The 21,656-nt window shown below is 38.5% G+C and overlaps 1 protein-coding gene across 1 annotated transcript; it reads left to right on the top strand.

Annotated features, from left to right (window-relative positions):
- The first annotated feature begins 1,393 nt into the window (after positions 1-1,393).
- On the top strand, positions 1,394-19,824 carry sctr (secretin receptor). Its single transcript, XM_030080857.1, has 13 exons — positions 1,394-1,824; positions 2,438-2,543; positions 7,315-7,410; positions 8,522-8,622; positions 13,285-13,394; positions 14,448-14,580; positions 15,386-15,539; positions 15,824-15,884; positions 16,008-16,077; positions 16,266-16,357; positions 17,124-17,262; positions 17,676-17,717; positions 19,148-19,824. Exons 1-13 carry the CDS (start codon positions 1,768-1,770, stop codon positions 19,310-19,312), a joined length of 1,326 nt encoding a protein of 441 aa, XP_029936717.1. The 5' UTR covers positions 1,394-1,767; the 3' UTR covers positions 19,313-19,824.
- The last annotated feature ends 1,832 nt before the right edge of the window (positions 19,825-21,656 follow it).

Raw genomic sequence — 21,656 nt, 5'->3', positions numbered from 1 at the left:
AAGAGATGAATCCCCCCCACTGACTGAACATATACTCTCCTCTATCGTCCCTGCTAGACTGTTTGATGCCCATGCATACTTCTAGGTTACTATACTCCATTGTGAATGACATAGTATGAATGGCAACCAGCAGCTGAAGCCTGTCAGTGTGTCATTTAATGATAATAATATAATGAATTTTTGACGGAGTCTATGAAAATTAGTGGATTAATCAGGGTCCTCCCTCCACTGCTGACTTGATGGGGGTTTCTCGTTGTACAACTACATAAACAGTTTGCAAAAAAAAAAAAAAAAAAAAAACTTTTTTATTTTTTATTGCACATTCCTTGATGCAGGATTTTAGTGTCACATGATGGTATGAATGTATTTTCATAGCCTAACACCCTAACATGAAAATTACTAAACAAATAAGTACATACGCAAATCAATAAATAAATAACTTTTGGAAAACACTGAATACTTACATTTCTTTGGCATCATCCACCTGGTTAAATGTACAAACATTCATGTCCTCTGATTAATTAATTGATTGATTGAGTTATTGATTGACTGATTGACTGACTGACGGATTGATTGATTGATTGATTATACAGTACAAGTCAAAAGTTTGGATGCACCTTCCCATTCAATGTTTTTTCTTTATTTTTATTATTTTCCACATTGTACTGTAGATTAATGATGAAGACATCAAAACTATTCAAGAACACGTGGGATTATGTAGAAAACAAAAAAGTGTTGAACAAACCAGGATATGTTTTAATAATACAATAAATAAAAAACACTCAATGAGAAGATGTGTCCAAACTTTTGACTGACACTGTATATTAACAAAAAAAAAAAAAAAAAGAAAGAAAGAAAGAAAGAAAAAAAAGAAGAAAAAAAAAGAAAAAAGGGACATTATTGTGGTAGGAAAAGGGAGATAATGGAAGTTCATAGTAGGCCAGCAACTTTTTGTAGAATATGTACTACATCATTGCTTTAAAAACAACAACAACAACAAAACATTATTTAAGTATTATAAAAATAAATAAATAAATAAATAAAACAGATTAACCACATAAGATAAAATACCAGGTAGGCCTACAATATATTATAGAATATGTATTACACCATCCATAAAGTCATTATTCACTGTAAAGATTCACTGTAACTCCCTATGGGACTTATCATAGGATTATTAGCTACAATCAGTTATTAAAGTAAAATACTAAGATATTTGATAGTAATAGCAAATCTTATTAAATCCCACAGTGGGATAAGATGATGAGTAGCTGGCTTTTGGGCCACACACTGTCTGCATGCTGGCTCCAGGTGGCCCTGCATGTTTCCACAACAGCAGCGCCGCCGGGAAGCAGCCGTGCGGCTCAGAGAGCTCCGGCTGCTCGTCAGGACGGAGGATGCGCCTGCACTGACCTGGGCTGAGCTCTGGAAGCTGCACAGGGCACACTTGCATGTCTGCTGCGCTTTGGATGCAGCGGGTTCATCATGCATCACTGCAGAAAGGCAACCGCTCTCGCCTGGGATAGTACACTTTTGACTGAAGGAAACCGCCAAACCGGGCTGTTTGCTGGCACTGGGGCATATCAACGAATAATCAGAGAAGAGTAGAGAAGACGCGGCACAGATCTAGAAAGCTTCACCTGGGAGAAGCTGTTCATTTTCACTGCAGCGACATTTAACTGCGTTCTATTCCTTCGCGTACAAACCTAAAACAGCGTGCAGCCCTACTTTTTGTTTCTACTGCGAAATAATCCGTGTTTCATCTCCATGTGGATACCGAGTGAATTAGCACTTGTTGCATTTCTTCTGGAGTGCTCTTCCCACGTGAGTCCTTCTTGTGAAGCCACTTTTGCAGAAGTTTCTTTTTATTATTATTACCAAATTGTCTGCTGAGGATGCTTGATATGTTATTGTATTGTCTACTTTACTCGACAAGGAAACATGAATTTCATGCCCCTTATGAAGTATCGGAACCATAACATAAACTTTAGAAGGATTTACAAATATTAGAGCAACAAAGGCTCTAGGCTATAGAAACGAATTAATACCATTGCATGAATTAGGATAATGTCGTTATGAACTCACAGTTGACTCACAAATACACCAAATCACTACAGGAATATTATAGGAAAATTATAGTCCTGCTGATATCATAGCAAACAAATAAATGAACAAATATATAAATAAACAAACATTACAATTGGTACTGTGACTACAATTCACAAAAAAGAGGGGGGAAAAAACACAGGCTACACCATTTGTCACTAAGATACCAGAAGATCAGCCTACAGTGATTTTCAATTTAGAAGCTTCTAAAAAAAAAAAAAAAAAAAAAAAAACTGGGTATATCTTAGCCGCATGCACCTGCATGGCTGTTTTTTTTTTTTTTTTTTTTTTAATCAACTGTCTTTCATACTTTTTCATGTCACGTTTGCAGGCGAGAGCTATTCCTCCTGAATGCGACCCGAATTACATATTACACCAAGATGAAGTGGACTGTATGGAGCTGCTGAGGATCAACGGGAGCTCATCCAGCCTCCAGGGTAAGTTATATAACTAGCTGCCATGATAAGAAAAGGGACCTGAGGTTCAAAGAAGCGCAGCTTTGTCAGACAAACTATGTAGTTCAAATGTAGTTCAAATACATACTTTTATATAAATGCCATTAACATATAAACAGTAGTTATGTAGCAGTAGTAAGCAAAAAGTTATGAAAATATTAATTTTATATTTGTTTTCCCCCTTTAAACACCACTTTCATCATGTTTGATACAAGGCCCACTAATGTGATATTATGACTCTGGCCCTTTAAAAATTATGTTGGTGTAAAAGGTTGCTCAGATCTATCCCTGTACCCAAAAACAAAGAAAATAGCGTCCCATAGGTGCATTCCCCAGTACAAATGCATGCTTTGCAGCTGCCTTTGATTCAAACCCACGTAACTTTGTAACTTGTAAATTCTAATGGAGGTCCCAATGTTTTCAAAGATCCCAAACACATCCTGCTGAATTCCAGGGAAATGTGAATAAAACGATGCACAAGGCATCTAGATATTTCCTGAATTTGAATATTTCACTCGATTTAAATGTAATGTAGCTTCAATTAATTACTGCAACCTGTAGATACAGAATGAGTGTTTTTACTGGACTACACTATACTAAAGTGGTAAATAGTAGGAACAGTAAACTATGACCTCTAGTCAGCTATCATAATAAAAGTCTTATTTTCAGAAAGCATTAATTCCTGCTTTTGTCTCCCTTCAACACTGTCTTCATATAGGATACCAGTTACTGTGACATATACGATGGATTCATGTCAAAGATTAATGTCAGCCTAAAATTTTGCATAGAGTTCAGGTGTGTTTACCCTCCACTGCATCTCTGATTACTATTAACAGAGGTCTAATGGAAGCCATGTAGAGACACTTAAATCTACAATGCCTTCCAGGAAAAAAAAAATGTTTTAGGAGAGAAAACCTCACCGACAATCAAATCCTCAACCCTGGAAGCATTAGCACTAGGTTCTTTCCAACCTGACTTAAACTTTGCCAGGAGGGATAGAGGTGGACAGAATGAAGATTAATAGAATGCACCATTGCACACCTGATGAGCCGCTGAGTCATTTTCATCAGATACGATGACATAAAAGGAAGCACCCAGTACCTTCTCCCATTATGGGAGCAGGTAATAGCATGATCTGTCAACTAATTCCATTTATAACACAGAAAAACTTACAGTGTTGCCATGGTTTCCTTTCCCGGGCTGGCGCTAAAGATGAGAGAATCAAAGAAGAATTGCATTAACTGCCTCCTCAATTGGTTAATGTATTTCTTCCGCAGTGACATCACACATTTTTCGAGTTCCACGGGGCCAAAGTGCTTCAGTTTATCTAAAGCGCTGAAGTGATGAATTTCCTTCATGTGTAGTGTTCTCAACAGCAAGACAGGGCTCCCACCTTTATGGGTTAAACTGCTATATTGTCAGCAGGTTTGATTGTAGTATACATTAAAATGAAACAATCAAAAATCTAAATGCCAAGGTTGGATTTCAGTCACCAAGAAATATGTCAAATGAAAAAATTTAGCTCCTCATATTACATTCTTGTACTGACTGAAGTTCATTGGTAATGAGTGAATGCACATGTCTGATGCAAATGTGCGTGTGTGTGTGTGTGTGTGTGTGGTTAAATGATAGCAATAATAATGAAGAAGTAAAAAGAAAAGAGCAGCACAACACAAACAGGAGTGACAAAGAGATGGTTCCAAAGTGTGCCTGGCACAGGCTGAGATCTGATGATGACATCTTTTGGTGACCTTATTCCACATTTCGGTGTCTTCATACTTTATGTCATTCAGTGTGTACACCTGGTGCTCCAATACACTCACGTCATTAGCTACACCTTCTGCTGAGCACCAATAACTCACTCCTCCAGAGTTGCATACTGTAGCTGTGACTCAGTATAGAAAGCATGCAGACAGAGTCAAGAGGTTCAGTTACTGTTCAGCTAAATGTTAGAATGGGCGAGATGTGTGATTTAAGTGACTTTGAATGTGGTATGATGGTTGGCGCCTGGAGGGCTGTTTCCAGGATCCTCATTTATCAACACCGCACACTGAAGGCTCTAAATTCTCTTTTCCAAATAAAATCTAGTTTACTTAATGTCCGTTCTGTGCAAGAAAATTGGCATTTATCAAATGTGCATGTAAGAAATCACACTGTCTAAACCAAAATGCATGCATTCATTAATATAAAGCTACTACAACCAACCACACACTATACAGTATGGTAAAGATGTGTCATTGATGTCACCCCTATGCTGAATATGCACTCTCCAAATTGTTTACTTGCACCTCTAATCTAAACCACTGTTTTAGTACTGCTCATGAAGCTGCTTGTGATCGCCTCTGTCTGTCTCTCTCGGTGGTCTTTCTGCTTCAGCCACTTGGTGCTGCTGTGTGTAAACTCGGTCAAAGTCGCGCTTAAATATACGCACATCCTCAAGCAAAGGTACAAATTAATAAATGCCACTCTTTGCTTAGAAATGGCCCTACTTATGGTTTATGCACATATATATTCACATGTTGATAAATGTAGATTCTGATTTGTGTTGTGACAGGGACAGAATCTCCACCTGCCTGGTACCAGTGGTATGAGCTGAAGCTGGTGGTGTAATGGTGTGGCAAAAGTGGTTACAGCCCACTGAGCCAGGTTTAACTAAGTGTAGGCTACCAATAAGTATATTTTTCTCTTTTTACCGTATCTTAACTATTATCCATGATGTTGCTATAGGCCAGTGTTTTACAAAGTTGTGTCTGGAGACACCAGGGGGCCTTGAAGGGCTTCTAAGGGGTCCTGAGCAAAACAGTTTCATTTCACAATAATCGGGTGCATTCAGGCACAAAAAAACATAAAACATCGGGCACTGATCCAGTTTCACTGATCTGACATGCAAATATATCATAATAATTATAAAAATATATTTCATGGATTTTTAAAAAAGTTTACTCACTTTCATGTGTAATCATCATCATCATCATCATCATAATTAGTATTGTTGTCTTAATTTCTTTCTGTCTTTCTTCTTTATTTGTTATTTTTTTAATGATTTAGCATAATTTTTGGCTCGTTTGTAAATCACTTTTTCTCCCATGTATTTGAAAGGAGCCAAGTGAATTTGCTCAGACTTCAGATTCAAAGGATTATTTCATTCTAATAGAATCCACCAGAAATTCATATAGTATAGAAAATATATGAGTGATTATTTCAGCATTATGCTTGCATCTCATCACTGAAGCCATTTGTCAGTGCTCCACTCTGACATCAGAACAATTTAATACTTAATATAAACCAAACCAAAATATCTTTTCATATCAGGATCCATAGAGCAAAACCACATTAAATGAGGACGTGCAGCTTAATGAAAGGTAACAAGGGGTTCTAGAACATGAAATGGTTTTGAAACCCTTGCTTTAGGGTATCTGATCAGACCACCTACACTGCCTTGGCGCTGCACCTCCACTTATTCCTGCATCACATCCTCAGCATCACATTCAGTCATTTCCAACGTCCCCATCAATCTCAGCAGTAATAGGGCTGGCTGACTCATCTGGCTTGAATTTAAGCATATCCACAGCTGGAGCCATAGATCAGCCTGTATCCTGACTATGACTTACAGGGACTAAACTCATTTATATACAACGTGATGTATTGGAGCAAGGTTTTAAATATAATAATATAATCTAATAATACAATAATAATAATATATTTGCACAAAGTCTGTCTTCCACTATTTAACTGAGACTGAATAAATATGGTCTGACTGTAACATTGGCTGAAAGAAATCCAGCCCTTAGCTCACGATATGACACGGTTTCGGCCGAAAAGCAGCTTTCAGTATTTGATATTTTTACAGAGTAGGGTTTGGGGAACAATAACTGTAGAATTGAGATAAAACTGACTGAAACCTTTGACTGAACAAATCTGATGAGTGAGTGCACCATTGGTCATTGGTATGCCCAGTGCCCAACTGCTCTGCCATTCTTTAGTCTGCTTTATTTTTATTTTGAGTTAATTTTTCACTGTGACTTTGGGCGTAGAAGTCAAGCCAAAACAATTTGGCAAGAGGTAAGAAAAAACTTTGGCGAGATATGTCTTGGGTCTGAAGCCAGATGCTTCAGGTTGTAGTAGACTGGTAAGAAGGGGTTTATTCAGCCATACATGGACACATCAGAGCATCATTTGTTAAACCATCTGAAGTTAATGGAGGGGAAACTTATCTTAGACTTCAAGCCATCATACAGAGGAATCTGTAATTTGTCTCTGATTTTGGATGTCTTGTGTTTAGGACCAGCTGGAATGAACTGATCGAGACAGCCTGTTTCTCATGGAAGCTCTGTATGGTCCAGTGTTGTTGCTCAGATTTCAAGTGGCAGTGGCAATAAAATGAAGTCTAGGATTAGAATACAATTGCATCTAATCTGATTGCATTGGCAGTGAGTCAGAGATTTGTATTTCTCCACCGGCACCCTCGTCTCACCAGAACAGTGAAACCTACAGGAAGGACTACAAGGAAAATGTGTGAAGCAAACAACATACCTGTCCATCACGCCCTTGTTAAATATAAATGAATAAGCTATTGTCCAACACGTAGAGGCTTACTGGCAGTGTTTCATGAACAGAACTGTCTAAGTCTGAAGTAGTTCTGGGGCAGAAGGCTGTAATTGTCGCACAGTTTCCCTCTTCAGGTCTACTTTAATGTGTACAGCAATTAATCTGGTTTTGTCTCATCTTGTGGTATTCTCTCTCTCTCAAACAGAGTGTAGGGGCTTGTGGGACCATCTGAACTGCTGGCCCCATGCTCTGGTCGGAGAGGTCGTGTCTCAGCCGTGTCCCAGGTTCCTACATACTACAGGTCAGTGGCAGGGAGGGGCTTCTATTAATGTGGCCAAGTATGGAGGGAGTGGGGTGTTATTGCAGTAGTGGCCAGAACAGGCATACAATATTCTAGACTGCCAAGGGTGCACATAGGCAGTCACAATGCACCAAGGATGAATTTAAATTTTTTTAAGCCAATCAAATAACTGTTACTAGGTAAACTGAGATTAGATTAAGGGGCAACTGTTAAGCGGCCTGCCATGAAAACAAGAAACTACCAGTAAAGTTTTCAAGATTGACATCTACTACTCTTTTTTTTCCTTTCCTTTTTCCATAGAATGTGAACATGGTAAGCAATGGGACACTGCACAGTGGATTAATGTGTGGATGCTCACCTGAAAATTACCTGGTCCAAAATTCATCTGGCCAAATCAGTTGCGAGAGTTGTGCAGTGGGGGACCCTAAATACTTTAGGGTCACTTTATGGCCATTGCTTCTAAATATTGTAATTTCTGAGACATTCCATTTTGCTCTTGATTTTCTTTTGTGCACCATCTTGTACCTTTCACTTTTTTTCAGTGAAGCTCAAGTATTTCTTTGCAGCTGCAATTTCTTACTGATGACTCAACCAGGAGAATTTCGTACCTATTCAAGTGTTGGAAATGCTCAAACAGGTTGTCAAATACCATTGGGATAGGAAAAAGGAAGGGATTAATGAATTAATTTTTTATTTCCAGATTCCTGGCTGCCCCATATAACCCCACCCACTTTGCAATCCTATAATATTTTACTTTTAAAATGCATACATTTATTGGCCGTGTTAAAACTTTGTATGACTAAAAGGTCAGTTAGTTAGTGCTAGTCATTTATCACAACTTAGCAAAGAGTCTACTAGTGCTGGCATGGAGCACTGGGACAGTTGATCTACCAGGAAAAAGGATGATTGTGGGGTCTATTTTCTCATTATTTAATGTTGAACAGCAGCTAACAGCCAAGTCTCCAAAAACCAGCCAGTAATCCAGATCTAATGTAGTGAAACAGTGAATTTGTGCGTCATTGTCTGTGGCTGTATGTTTTTTATGTTTACATTTGGTTATAATAACCAGTGATAGCAAATTGATCGTGACAAGTCCTATTTCTTTCTGTAGGTAGAGTGTTCAGGAACTGCACAGAGCATGGCTGGACTGAGCCCTACCCTCCACACGAGATAGCATGCGAGTATGGCTTCAATGAAAGCCTCCCTCTAGAGGTATATCAGTTCTTCCTCCTCTGCTTCTCTGAATCCTGCGTACAATGCAGCGTACATGATTACCAAAGGCTTTTCTCTGTAAGACTGGCAGGTGTACAGCAGTGAATCAAATGAATTTAAAATTAGTTGGACCTATAGGTTATCCTGTCTGTATGGCAAATTACCTGCTAAGTCAACTGGACTGTTTAAGCAGGGGACAGTGAGTTATTTGAGTCTAAGCCTGCTGACATCTGTGACATGGATGTAAAGGGACTTCATTTAAAAAAAAAAAAAAGAGAGAGAGAGAGAGAAAAAAGAATAATGATTTTTTTTAGGTGTGATATTACTTGATCACTCAATTATTCTGTGACTTCTTTCTGTGATGTGTCTCATTATCCTCGACAGCTGTCGTGCGTCTTTTCCGTCCATGTATTTATTTTTTATTTCCTTTTTTTTTTGCAAATTACAATTTTCACTTTTTTTCCAATTACAATTTTTACGATTACTCTTACCTTTCATTTTTTTGATTATATTCATTTTTTTTTTTTTTTTTTTTTTGCATGGTAGATTTCAGGCTCAGTTTTCATGCAGTTTGTTTGAACTCACTTGGACACATGTACAGTGTGTTGTGACATCACATCAAGACAATTCAGACTGTGTCAGTGTCAGAAAAAATATGCAATTTGACCTTTAAATGCATTCATTTTTGTGATTGTGTAAAATTTGCACTCACTTCATCGCTCAATCCGACACATAGAAACTGTATTAGTAAATAGTGTTTGACCTGTTTCTTGTAGATAGTAAAGGAACATGAAAGACGTCGCCAAGGCAGAAAACAAATGTAATACCATTTGAATCAATTTCAGCCTGCGGCCTTGATGTGCCATCTCCAGGCTAAAAGCCTTGATGGCCCAGTAACTGGCGCTGATGTCATCATTTCTCTGACAGCCCTGAACTGGTCTGCTACTGTGCAGATTATGTCTCCACTTAACCACAGCCTGGTGTGAATAATAACACATTTATATAAACTGTGGATACCAGTAGAGGCTGCCACAGAGCAGTCAAGCTTCCAGTTTCCCACCGTTGTGTTTGGACTGGATAGAAGTGGAACAAAAGTGTAAATCAGTGTGAAGAGTGATCTGGTTTTTATCAGTGTATCTTCCCAGCCCCACTGAGTACAGTCTTCCTGCTGGGAGGACAGCAAGTGCCTATGTGATTTAGGAGATGGGCAGTGGCTACGCAGCCCAGTTGCTATCTGACTCTCTTCCTCCTCTCCCCCTCTCTCTGTCTCTGTTGTTTTCTTGCGGTCTCTGCTTCCCCTTCATTGGAACTTGTTGCTTTGACATCTCAACAGAATTTAATACATGTGGTTCATTTCTGTGCTGTTTCTTACTGGAAACTGTTCACTTGGTGACTGATGCATCCCATCATCCAGTGCATCCGGTATAATGTCAGTTTGTTGGCTACCCATATAGTGTCTGGATAGCTAACTACCACAGTCTTGTTAAAGGAGAATACAACCCATTTTCAGTTGTAAATTGTGTCTTTTCTGTATGCTTCGGGCTATGTTGATGTGCCCCCTTTTCATTACAGTTCAATATCAATGAATGTTGGGATCTAAGACCTGAACCTGGAGATTTGAAAGTGAACTGAGAGCTTTGTGTATGTTGAGTAGATGGTCTGGCACAACTTCACATCTTCATACAACAGGTGTTCTTTAGTAGGACAGGTAAAGGTCCGTTTAGAAACAAGGGCCTGGCAGTCTTGCTTGATATCAATCAATAAGTGATGCAGACAACCATGGAAAAAAACTGAGGCACTCTGTTTTTGAATTGAGCAAATTAGTTTTTAATTGCTTGGGCAAGGCAACTAGCACATAAACAACAGGAATTATATACCAGCCATGGGTGGCATTTCACCCCACCATCCAGGGCTTTGTAGCTAGTCACAAGAGGGCGCCAAGCCAATACCTTAACCCTCATATATACATACAGTGGCAAGAAAAAGTATGTGAACCTTTTGGAATTTCATGGTTTTCTGAATAAATTTGTCATAAAATGTGATCTGATCTCCATCTAAGTCAAGGGTATTGACAAATTTAATATGTCTAAAATAATAACAACATTTTTTTGATTTTTCATTTCTTAATTGAGAGCAACCAAAAAAAAAAAAAAACTCATAGTGCTTGTGGAAAAAGTATGTGAACCCTTGAGTTAATGACCTCAAAAAAGCTAACTGGAGTCAGGTTTTAGCACACCTGGAGTCTCGTTAAGATAATGAGGTTGGAAGGTGTGGACTACAGCTACTTTGACTGATTAAAAACCCCTCACACTTTTGGAGTTTGCTCTGTACAAGAAGAACACGCTTATGTGAGCTATGCCTTGCCAAAAAGAGCATTCAGAGGATCTACGATCAAGAATTGTTGATTTACATAAAACTGGCAAGGGTTACAAAGTTATTTCAAAGACTTTAGAAATTGACCAGTCTACAGTTAGGCAAAAAAATCTACAAATGGAGACACTCTGGGACTGTTGCATCAATGAGGTAAAGAAACAACCCTGAATGACAGCCAAAGATTTGAAGGCATCATTGGAACTGGCTAACATCTCTGTTCATGAGTCAAAATGCATAAAACATTGAACAAGCAGGGTATCTACGGCAGGATACCACGAAGGAAGCCACTGCTTACTAAAAAGAAAATTGTTGCACGCCTGAAGTTTGCAAAAGAGCACATTGACACTCCACAGCGGTATTGGCAAAATGTTTTGTGGACTGATGAAACTAAGTTTGAACTATTTGGAAAAAACACACACCACTACATCTGGTGTAGAAAGGGCATGGTATATCATCATGAAAACATCATCCCAACCATAAAGTATGGTGGAGGAAACATCATGATTTGGGCCTGCTTTGCTGCATCAGGGCCTGGCCAGCTTGGAATCATTGAGGGGAAGATGAATTCCCAAGTATATCAGAATATCAGACAATTCTTTAGGATAATGTGAGAATGTCTATGTAGAACTATGTAGAAGGTGGGTGATCCAACAGGACAACGACCCAAAACACCGGAGCAAGTCCACAACAGAATGGCTTTAGAAAAACAAAATCCGCCTTTTGGAGTGGCCAAGTCAGAGCCCAGACCTCAACCCAGTAGAGATGCTATGGATTGACTTGAAGAGAGCCATACACATGACAGAGTTAAAGCAGTTCTGCCAGGAAGAATAGGCTAAAATTCCTCCTCAACAATGTGCAGGTCTGATCCACAGCTACAGGAAGCACCTGAGGTTATTGAGGTTATTGCTGCCAAGGGGGGGTGGGGGTCAACCAGTTATTAATTCTAAGGGTTCACTGCCATTTTGAATGTTGAATGAGTGTGTTCAATAAAGACATGAAAGATCAGAATTTTTTGTGTTATTTTAGACACATTATGTTTGTCAATACCTTCAGCTTAGATGAAAGATATTTTATTAGAAAATTTATTCAGAAAACCATGAAATTCCAAAAGGTTCACATACGTTTTCTTGCCACTGTAATAGCCAAGGAAACACTTACAATAAACTGTAAACAATAAGTGGAAGAACACTTGCAAAGTGGGTGGGGTTATATGGGGCCCAACAAAATTCATAATGTGAAAAATTGAAAAAGTAGTTTCCTGATCTTCTGTAAGGTTTTGGATGGAAATGCATGTGCTTGCACCACATCAACCACAATAACAACAACCAACAATATGACAGTTAGTGCTGCATTATACATTTAGATATTGTCCATTTTAACCTCCATGATGGCCAGTTGTACTTGTGGTTGCCTGGAGATTGGTGACATCACTAAATGTCTCTGTGGAGAAACTTGCACATGCTACATCAAGCTGTATATACAATATAGACACACTTATGTTTCACCTTCTCTCTTTTCTCAAGAGATACCTCCTGTATACACATTAATACACACACACATGCATAGCTGCGAACACAGACTATGTCCCTCTCTCTTTCTCTTTCTCTCTGTCAGAAAATACACACACTGTAGAGACATGTTCATTCTCATGGAAGCACTGATATGTGTATACATACCTACATACACAGATTTGACTATACTTGGGATAACCTTTATCAACCACATTCATACTCACTTCCGCATGTCCCCTGAATGCCACCCATTTTAATAATTCACGTGGATGTTTCCAAGACTGAATTAGCATCATTCTTCCCTAATGCTAGAAAACACAGAATTGAACATCAAATTTGTGATGTCACTAGGCTGTAAAATAAAATAAGTCCTACAATTTCTTGCATTCAGATTCAAATTCTGGTTCAAACCTGTTAGCAATGCTGGAATATAAGCGTCCTTTTTGTGTGGCAAATCAAGTCATCACCCCATTCACCGCTAACCCCTTGAAACAACATAATAGCTCTTAAAATGGGGTGGAATTCCCCTTTAACACCCACTGCAACCTTAATCCTGAGTCTATCCTTCATCCTAAACCTAAAATAGCTAAATGACCTCAGTCTGGAGAATGTTCTTCATTCTTATTTCCTCATGAGGATATTTGGTTCTCATAGTAAAGATACAAGAACACACACACACACATACACACACACACACACACACACACACACACACACACACACACACACACAAACACAGTATAGTAAAGCTGTTGTATGCATTTCTGCGTTTCCCCAGGCACTCAGGTCCCAGAGCTACTTCCTGGTCGTGAGGGTCATGTACTCGGTGGGCTACGCTGCCTCTCTTGCGTCGCTTACCATCGCTGTTACCATTCTCTCTCTCTTCAGGTCAGTGATCAGTGGGGAACTGTTCAGATTTAAAAAGGAACAGTGGCTGATGGCCCAACAGAGTGATAACTCTCAGTTTTAACTTGGAATCAGTAAAGACCTAATCCATATTTGCAATGTGATGTAACCTTTTTTCCATTACAGTGGTTTCCATTGACACTAATAGCGTACATGCCAACCAAACTTTATGTATGTATGTACGTATGGCTGCATAAGATTTATTTATACACAAAAAAGTTGCCTGCACCTTGTAATGTGATCAGTTGAAGGTCCATACCAGTGACTCTGCCTGTTGAGTCTAATATGTGCAAAATGTATGTACTTCAGTTTTCTGTTAATTTTTTCCCAAAGAAAGCATTTTAGCACATTTTACGATACCATGTTTTCTCCCTTATCTCCAGATGTTGGTTTCCATTCCACTACGATATGAAAATGAACTTTCAGAGACTTCAAATGTTCTTCACACCAGTATTCCATCACTGTAATAAAGTCACCCACATTAGTTTTCCAGCACTGTTGGGTTTTGATGACCTGAAATTGGGCACAGTGAAATGGTCTGTCCACCAGAAAATAGTCCCCAGGGAAAATGTTTGCTTTCCACATAGAATTATTAATTCCACGGTTTAAGAACAATGACAGTTTTGCTAGCCGCAGAAGCAGAATATTATAAGGTGGCTTTTTCAGCAAAAATTCAAATTTGAAAGCCGAGGGATTTGAATTATATGATGTGAAATCTTTGGTACCACCACATGATTTGCAAAATGATTTGCTGCATTGTAAAATATGGGTAAATTATAGTACACTGGCTAAACATTCAAAATCACTGTTATGGTCCTTTAAGAAAGCCTCCAAAAAACTCTCAAACCCTTTAGAAGACATGTGAATATAGCTTGAAGTGATTATAAAATCCCAATTGGAACTTTGATAAAGAAAGAAGCATTTACAAATAGATAGGCAGCCTCTTAAATTCTCATCTTTTGACACCAATATCTCAATCAACAAACAATAATTTCAAGCAAAAGTGTTATTTTGCTCTGTGTCCCTTTTCTCCAGGAGGCTCCACTGCACACGCAACTTTGTCCACATCCAGCTCTTCCTCTCTTTCATCCTCCGAGCAGCACTCATCTTCATCAGAGACTCTGTGCTTTTCTCGTCTGAGGACCATTTTCACTGTGGCATCTACCCGGTACTTACAGCCATCAGCCTGTCCGAGTGGTGCTCCTGTTCATCAGGACACTCATACAAAAGACAGAATATTGTCCTGGGTGCTTCTCTGAGCCAAACAATGCTTTAAACTCAACAAAACAAAAAGTCTATATCCTATATACTTATTGTGCAGAGATATGTAGCATTTTTTTAGACAGGTGTTTTTATTATTATTATTATTAATAATAATAATTCTTGGGGAGAGACCTTTTTGGTAATTTTCTTGTAATTTAATTGTCATTGTACAATTATAATATAATATAATGTATAATAAAAGATATATTATAACAGTGTATAAATTGTTATTTTATAATGCTAATACTTCTACTACTGCTAATAGCAATAGCAAAACAGCTATTACTGTTTTTGTTGTTGTTTTATTTTCTGATTTCTTTCTTTGTTTGTCTATTGATTTAGTTATTTAGTCATTCATTCATTCATCTTACCAATTTCTTTTCAGGTCATTTATTGCTAATTTGCTTATTTCCTGTTCCTCCATGTTGATGAAAGAATATATATATATATATATATATATATATATATATATATATATATATATTTTTTTTTTTTTTTTTTTTTTTTTTTTTTTTTTTAATGATTCAAGGTGCACCATTTAATTGTGATTTATTTTGTTACAATTGCTAAATAAGTCAAAACACTAAAGTCATGCAGCTTTGTTTTTTCATGATTGTTATTAAAAACTGTGCACATCCCATATCATGAACAGATGTGAGATCAGGAATCACCTGCTTCCCTGCTTGTTTGTCCTCTGCCGCCCCCTGTAGGTGAGTTGTAAACTTGCAACAGCGCTCACCAACTACTGCATCATGGCCAACTACAGCTGGCTCCTGGCTGAGGGCCACTACCTGTACAGCCTGGTCAGTGTCTCCCTGTTCTCCCAGAGGAGACACTTGTGGTGGTACATCATCCTTGGCTGGGGTAGGACTGCTGGACTCACCTCACTCTGACTCTTCATTTCTCAGCACAAGTTTCCTGGGTGTTGCGATAGCTACCCCGGCTGTCCCTTTATCTTTCCTATTCATTTAATCTTCCTGATCTCTTAGTGTTTATCTGTCTCTCCCACAGCCGGATATTGCATTATCACTGTGAAAAACACCTCCAAAAACAGGAAGAAATAAAATTCCATTATGTATGTATGCATTATATTATGGCCTTATCACACTGGAAACAAATGGCGGCTTACTGCCTCTCTCTTCTCTCAGGTTCTCCGATGGTTATTATAATAGGCTGGAGCTGTGCCAGGTATCTTCATGAGGATGAGGGGTATGATAAATGCTTATTCACCTATATTCTGTATTTGATTAATGTGGACTGTAGGAATGCACTGACAGCTATACCTGTGCCTATGTGTGTGTATGTGTTTCACTTCTGTCTCTTGCTCTGAAGATGCTGGGAGACCAGGAGGCACGAGTGGATCTGGTGGATTCTCAGAGTTCCTGTTCTCCTTTTTATTATAGTCAGTACCACTCCGGCCTTGAGGCTTGTAATCACACAACAAATCATCATATGCTTGTATTTACACAAACTGTATGAAACATGTATACAGATTGTCAGTGATAAAACAGTCAATCATAGAAGAGGAAGCTATGACAGAATGTGCTATTACATGTTAAGTAGTTACTTTTTTATTTATGTGTTTTACAGGTGAACTTAATATTTTTCCTGTGCATTATAAAAATACTGTTAGCCAAGCTGAGGACACAAGACATGCCTGGCAATGAGTTTAACCATTACAGGTCAGTAATCGACTGAGCTACTTTGCTGCTAATGCCCCATTTTCACTTATCCACACAGCTGATTGGATAGCGATCGGATATCTGAAAGGCCAAGTGTAAATGAAATGTGGACAAGTAAATAAATAAGGTAGATAATAAGTAAATAATATTGCCAGTAAGACATATATTTGATCTCAGACAGGAGCCATTAAAGGGATAGTTCACCCATTCTGAAAAAAATAAAGTGAACTATCCCTTTATGCTCCCTGCTTTAGGCTGGCAGGAGCCTGAAAGGTTCATGAATCGTGTGATAGAGAGGAGAAGAGGAAGCTAGACAAAACATGACTTGCCAGCTCTCTTTTAGTACTCCGGAGGAAGTGGTTATATTTGTCCTACAACATGTTTACATGTGTTCAATGAAGAAAACAGAAGATGGCAAACTCAAGCAATATTTACGCCTCTGTTGTGGGTACTGCTCCTTTGGTGTGGAGTGATACAGTGTAGAAGTTACATAAGTACAAAAGTTACCACGTTTCTGGATATTAATAACAGGAAAAAATAGTTATTAAAATTAACCCCTGTAAATGCTGATGCAAAACCCTCTTTGAGTGGAATATGGTTGTTATTTTTAAGAATGTTAGCGGGGGGGGGTCCATCTCAATTGCAGGCGGCTATCCCTTGAATAATTATGTTTCTGCGTAAACCTACAGTATATGATAACAAGTATCTTGTATTGTACTTACTCTTGCTCACGTGACTCTTTTATCACTTTTTTTTTCCACACCAGGAAGCTTGCTAAGTCATCGTTTCTCCTGGTGTCGCTCTTTGGTTTGCATTACATCCTCTTTGCCTTCCTTCCAAATCAAGTTGATGACAAGTCCTATGAAATATGGAACTTTATTGAGCTGGCTTTTGCCTCCACTCAGGTACAGCATAAAACTCTCAACTTGTATTTCAGTACTATGGTTACTGTTATTGCTTGCATACAGCTCGATGGTAGTAGACTTAATTATGTTAATTTTGTGTTGTTACTAGAAGGTCACTGGGCGTAAATCTGAGATCAGCCAGTAATATCTGGGAAAATGAACAGGATAACACTGCCGCATCAACTATTAAATTGTCCTCAGACAAAGCAAGTTAACCCCACCAGCCTAACAGGCAGCAGCAGAGGACTGTGATTGCACAAAGGTTACACTGGAGCATTTTAACTGTGTGAGTTAGAGGAAGGAAGTTGCTAATATTAAACATGCATGCTCAGCAAACCTGGAAACAGTTTTGCCTTTGTATATGATAGTATACAATATGACACTCCTTAATGGTTCTGTATTTGCTGTTCCAGGGGTTCGTAGTCGCAGTTTTGTACTGTTTTCTGAATGGAGAGGTAAGACTATCCCTTGTTATGAAAGCCCCTATTTAGCCCCCTATTTAGTGTGCCTTTGGTGCATACATGAACAGTTTAAAGTGAAATACCAGTAAATCACCAGATAAAATGCAACCAATGTCAATGGTGCAGTACTAGGCAGGATTTCTCTTACGTAAAAATGCACCTTTCTTTAGGGTGCCCTGTTGGCTCAGTGGTCTAGATCAGTGGTTCTCAAACTTTTTTCAGTGATGTGCTTCAGTGATGTGAATTATTTTTTCAGCCAAGTACCGCCTGGCCAGTGCAGACCAGAGGTACAACACAGTGTCATCAAAGTGCCATGAAAAAATCCCATGTGGGCTTGATGTCCTGGCCCCGAGTCCATCCTGGTCACATGTGACTTCTCTCTTTCTGGCCCAGTCTTTTCTGTCTCCCCTCAAGAGAAAAACTGTCCCCCAGAATCATCAAAAATACATTGCTTCTAACAGCCCATATAACAAAGTGTTTTTGCCCACGTGGTTTAATACAATTAAATTCTGGTTTCTGTCATGGGCTGTAGTAGGGAATCTCCATACAGGATGGAGTGATGAGGTGTTTCCCTTAAATGCAAAGTACAGCTATGATTGACATTTTGCAGCAGAGAGAGCAAGAGGTCAAAGGGCACAAGGAGTGTTACATCATTCTCCTTACTATGCAGCACAAAGTTTAACAGGAACTTGTCACTGGCTGAAGAGATGTTTAACTGTGTTTGACTGTGAACTGTGAAAATATTCAATGTAGTGTTTGGAGGAGACAGAGTATTTAAAGTAACCTAAATAAATGAATAAACATAAATTATACATTAAAAAAGGCAGGTGCAGGTGCATTCAGAGAGAGAAAGCCTACAGATCTCTGCTTTTGGCAGCCTTTAGGATAAAGCATCACAAACTGGCTGGGTTAGTTAACATAGTGTCTGCAGTTCATTAATGGATTTCTAAAATTCAGACACTTTCAAACAGTTACCTCTCACTGTTGCTTGAAGCTGCCAATGTGCAAAACTGCCAAGTGCCTTGGATTTTACAGTTCTTGATTTTAATGAGTTTGTAAAGTTTTAAATTCATGTCTAAGGCTGGGCAATATGGATAAAATCAATTGAGCCCTATGGCACAGAACCTTAATTAATGTTATTAGTAACATTTTTTGTTTTGTTTACCTTGCTATTTCATGTCAAAGTGGCCACTGTGAAAAACATCTACTATGCGCAATGCAGCCTTTAAAGCTGCAAAATGACCACACTTGCCATATCACCATATAACCATATCCAAAACCTAGTTTCATGCCATGATGTTGACATAATATCGATGTAGTCCAGCCCCCTATTTATGACAGTATTAACTTTTTGGAAGCTCCTGTATTCGTACACCCTTTTATTTTTATATCATAAATAACCAAACTCTAATGAAAATGCTCAGGTGCAGAATGAAATCCAGAGGAGGTGGCGAAGGTGGAGGCTGAGGCAGCGTCTGCAGGTGGGGCCCAGGAGACAGTGTGGCTCCATAAGCCAGAGTGGAGGGGGCCCCACCAACATCTCTCTGCTCAACAAAAGACCCAACACACCCCAGTCTTCTCTGGTCTAACAGGAGTCATCACTGCAGTCAAGACCGCTTAAGTTGTGTCCACGTTTGAAACAAGGACTCCATTTGCCTGTATGGAGCCCTATTTAAGATGCAAACAGCTGTTAAACAGGGTGTGCCTCTTTCCAAAAGTAAATATAATCAACAATCAGTCAACTGCTCCTTACGTTTATGGAGCATTACACACACAGATTCCAATGTGTCAAATCACCTAAATTAACACATCTTTAATACCTCAACATACCAGAAAAGTTTCCGTCCCTGCTGAGGCATTTGGACTCCATGAAAGAGTTAAAACATGATGCACACCCACACAAGTTAATGAGACAGCCATCTGCTACAGTTTGTCAAGTTTTACAGTATAATACTGCATGTCTTGCTTTGTGTTATTTATTTACTCATTGATGTTTGACCATGAAATATTTTTGCTTGAACTGTGTATATGTTGCTGCACTTCATTTTACTTGCAGAGACAGATGTGTGAACTTGATAAAGATGATAATAAACATTGCGCCACAGTCATATTTGTTGTGGGAACAGTGTGTTCTACTGAAACGGTTGGGTCATTCTCCACACATCCTTTTTTTTTTTTGTTTGAGACAAATCACAGAGTCCATGTGTTAGCATATTGCACCTTAATACCAACACAGATTGTTTGTATTATGTTACTAAAGGATAGGCCTCAAGCAGCAGCAGGTTTTGTTTATTATTTATTATCCATATTATTTAATAATGTATTAAGACTTCATTATCCATCATCAAATCCTGTCAGCTGTGCACTTCCCACACGTCCTCACACTTCCAGTCATTTGGTGGGGAAAAAAGTTTCATATTTAGAATATTTCCTTAATTAGATCAAATAGATCATGAAGCCCCAATTTGTGATTTACGCCTTGGATGTGCAGAAAGGGATGCTTATTTCTCAAGTGTGGGTGTCCTAAATATAAAATCAATTCAGCTAATATATGTAGATAATAAACAGGTCAGAGAGGAGGTACTATTATTATGTAAATGCACAAAACAGTGACTCAGCCCATGGTATCAGCAAAAGATAAACCACTGTCTGTCTTTTACACAATTTTTATTGGAGGTTTTCACCTCGAAGGACCAGGTGTCTACGTGTAGTTTTCAGCAAGCCAATAACTACTGTGTTTGTTCTTCAACACTTAAAATTTAAAACTGACACACATACATGAGTCTCTTTCATTCATTATAAAACCTCCAGTAGCTGGGCAATACATCAACTTTTTTTCCCAAGGACCACATCCAAATATTCACCAAACATCTTAGACTATTTTGGCAGCATACTAGATGTTTTGAATAGGATGTCAGGTCCAAATCATCACCGACTACATGCTGAGGTGGCTGGCAGAAGAAACAGCCTGAACAGCGACAGCCTAAATTTACCAGTGTTTGTCTGGAGGTGGTTAGAATTTGCCACGGTGATCTGTAACTGTGACAATAAAAAAAAGATTCAAAGGGCCTGTACAAACTGGATGGATTTAGGTTTTATTTGAATTCAAAGATACATTATATATCAAAAAACAAAAAACAAAAAAAACAATGTCTGTGTAACAAAAGAATAGCTGGAGTTTAGAAACATTTAAAAAATCAGCCTTGCCCTCAGTAATCTATCAGAATTAGCACCCATGAGCAGACATGTTCATTATTGTGCATTGCACTCTGTAACAACCAAAAGGCAAGGGAGAATCAGGATGTTGCCCTCCAACACTGTCCTATCCCAACTGGCAAGCGATTACTGTAAATCTGACCGTGGATCAGTATCCAGATGCTGCTTCAGCTAAGTTTGCCATGTTCCTGAACCTATCAACTACAACTTTTTATAAAAGTTGTATCTTTCTGCATGCATGTCTCTAGTGGAGTTTATAAACAGTCAAACACCAGTAAATTGGTAACTGTAATTTGGTAATGACAAATCTTAATCATGAATGTATGGGAAAAAAGCAATGCTTACTGTTTACTTTTGAAATTAAAATGTGTGCCAAGAAAATAAAAAAGAGCACTAATTCGCACCCATTACAAATAAACACAGTGATTTGGTGTTCTGAGATGGTGGTAAAATAAGTATTTGCTAAGAATTTGCCAAGTATTTGCCGGTCGAGGCAGGGTTAAACCAAACATTTTTATTGTCCATTTTAAATTTCAGAGTTGACAGAAACATATTTTCAGTAGACCACTTGCCTGCTTGAGACTGCATACTAAAAAAGTCACTATGCACTCAAAATGTGTTAATATGTCTATATATTAAAAAAAAAAAAAAAAAAAAAAAAAAAAAAAAAGTCTTTGTGAAGAACTTCCAAAACAGACCCAGACCAACTTCTGGGAA

This window comes from Myripristis murdjan, chromosome 21 (assembly GCF_902150065.1).
Source record: "Myripristis murdjan chromosome 21, fMyrMur1.1, whole genome shotgun sequence".
Classification (NCBI taxonomy): domain Eukaryota; kingdom Metazoa; phylum Chordata; class Actinopteri; order Holocentriformes; family Holocentridae; genus Myripristis; species Myripristis murdjan.
This window is presented reverse-complemented; position numbering and strand designations above follow the sequence as displayed.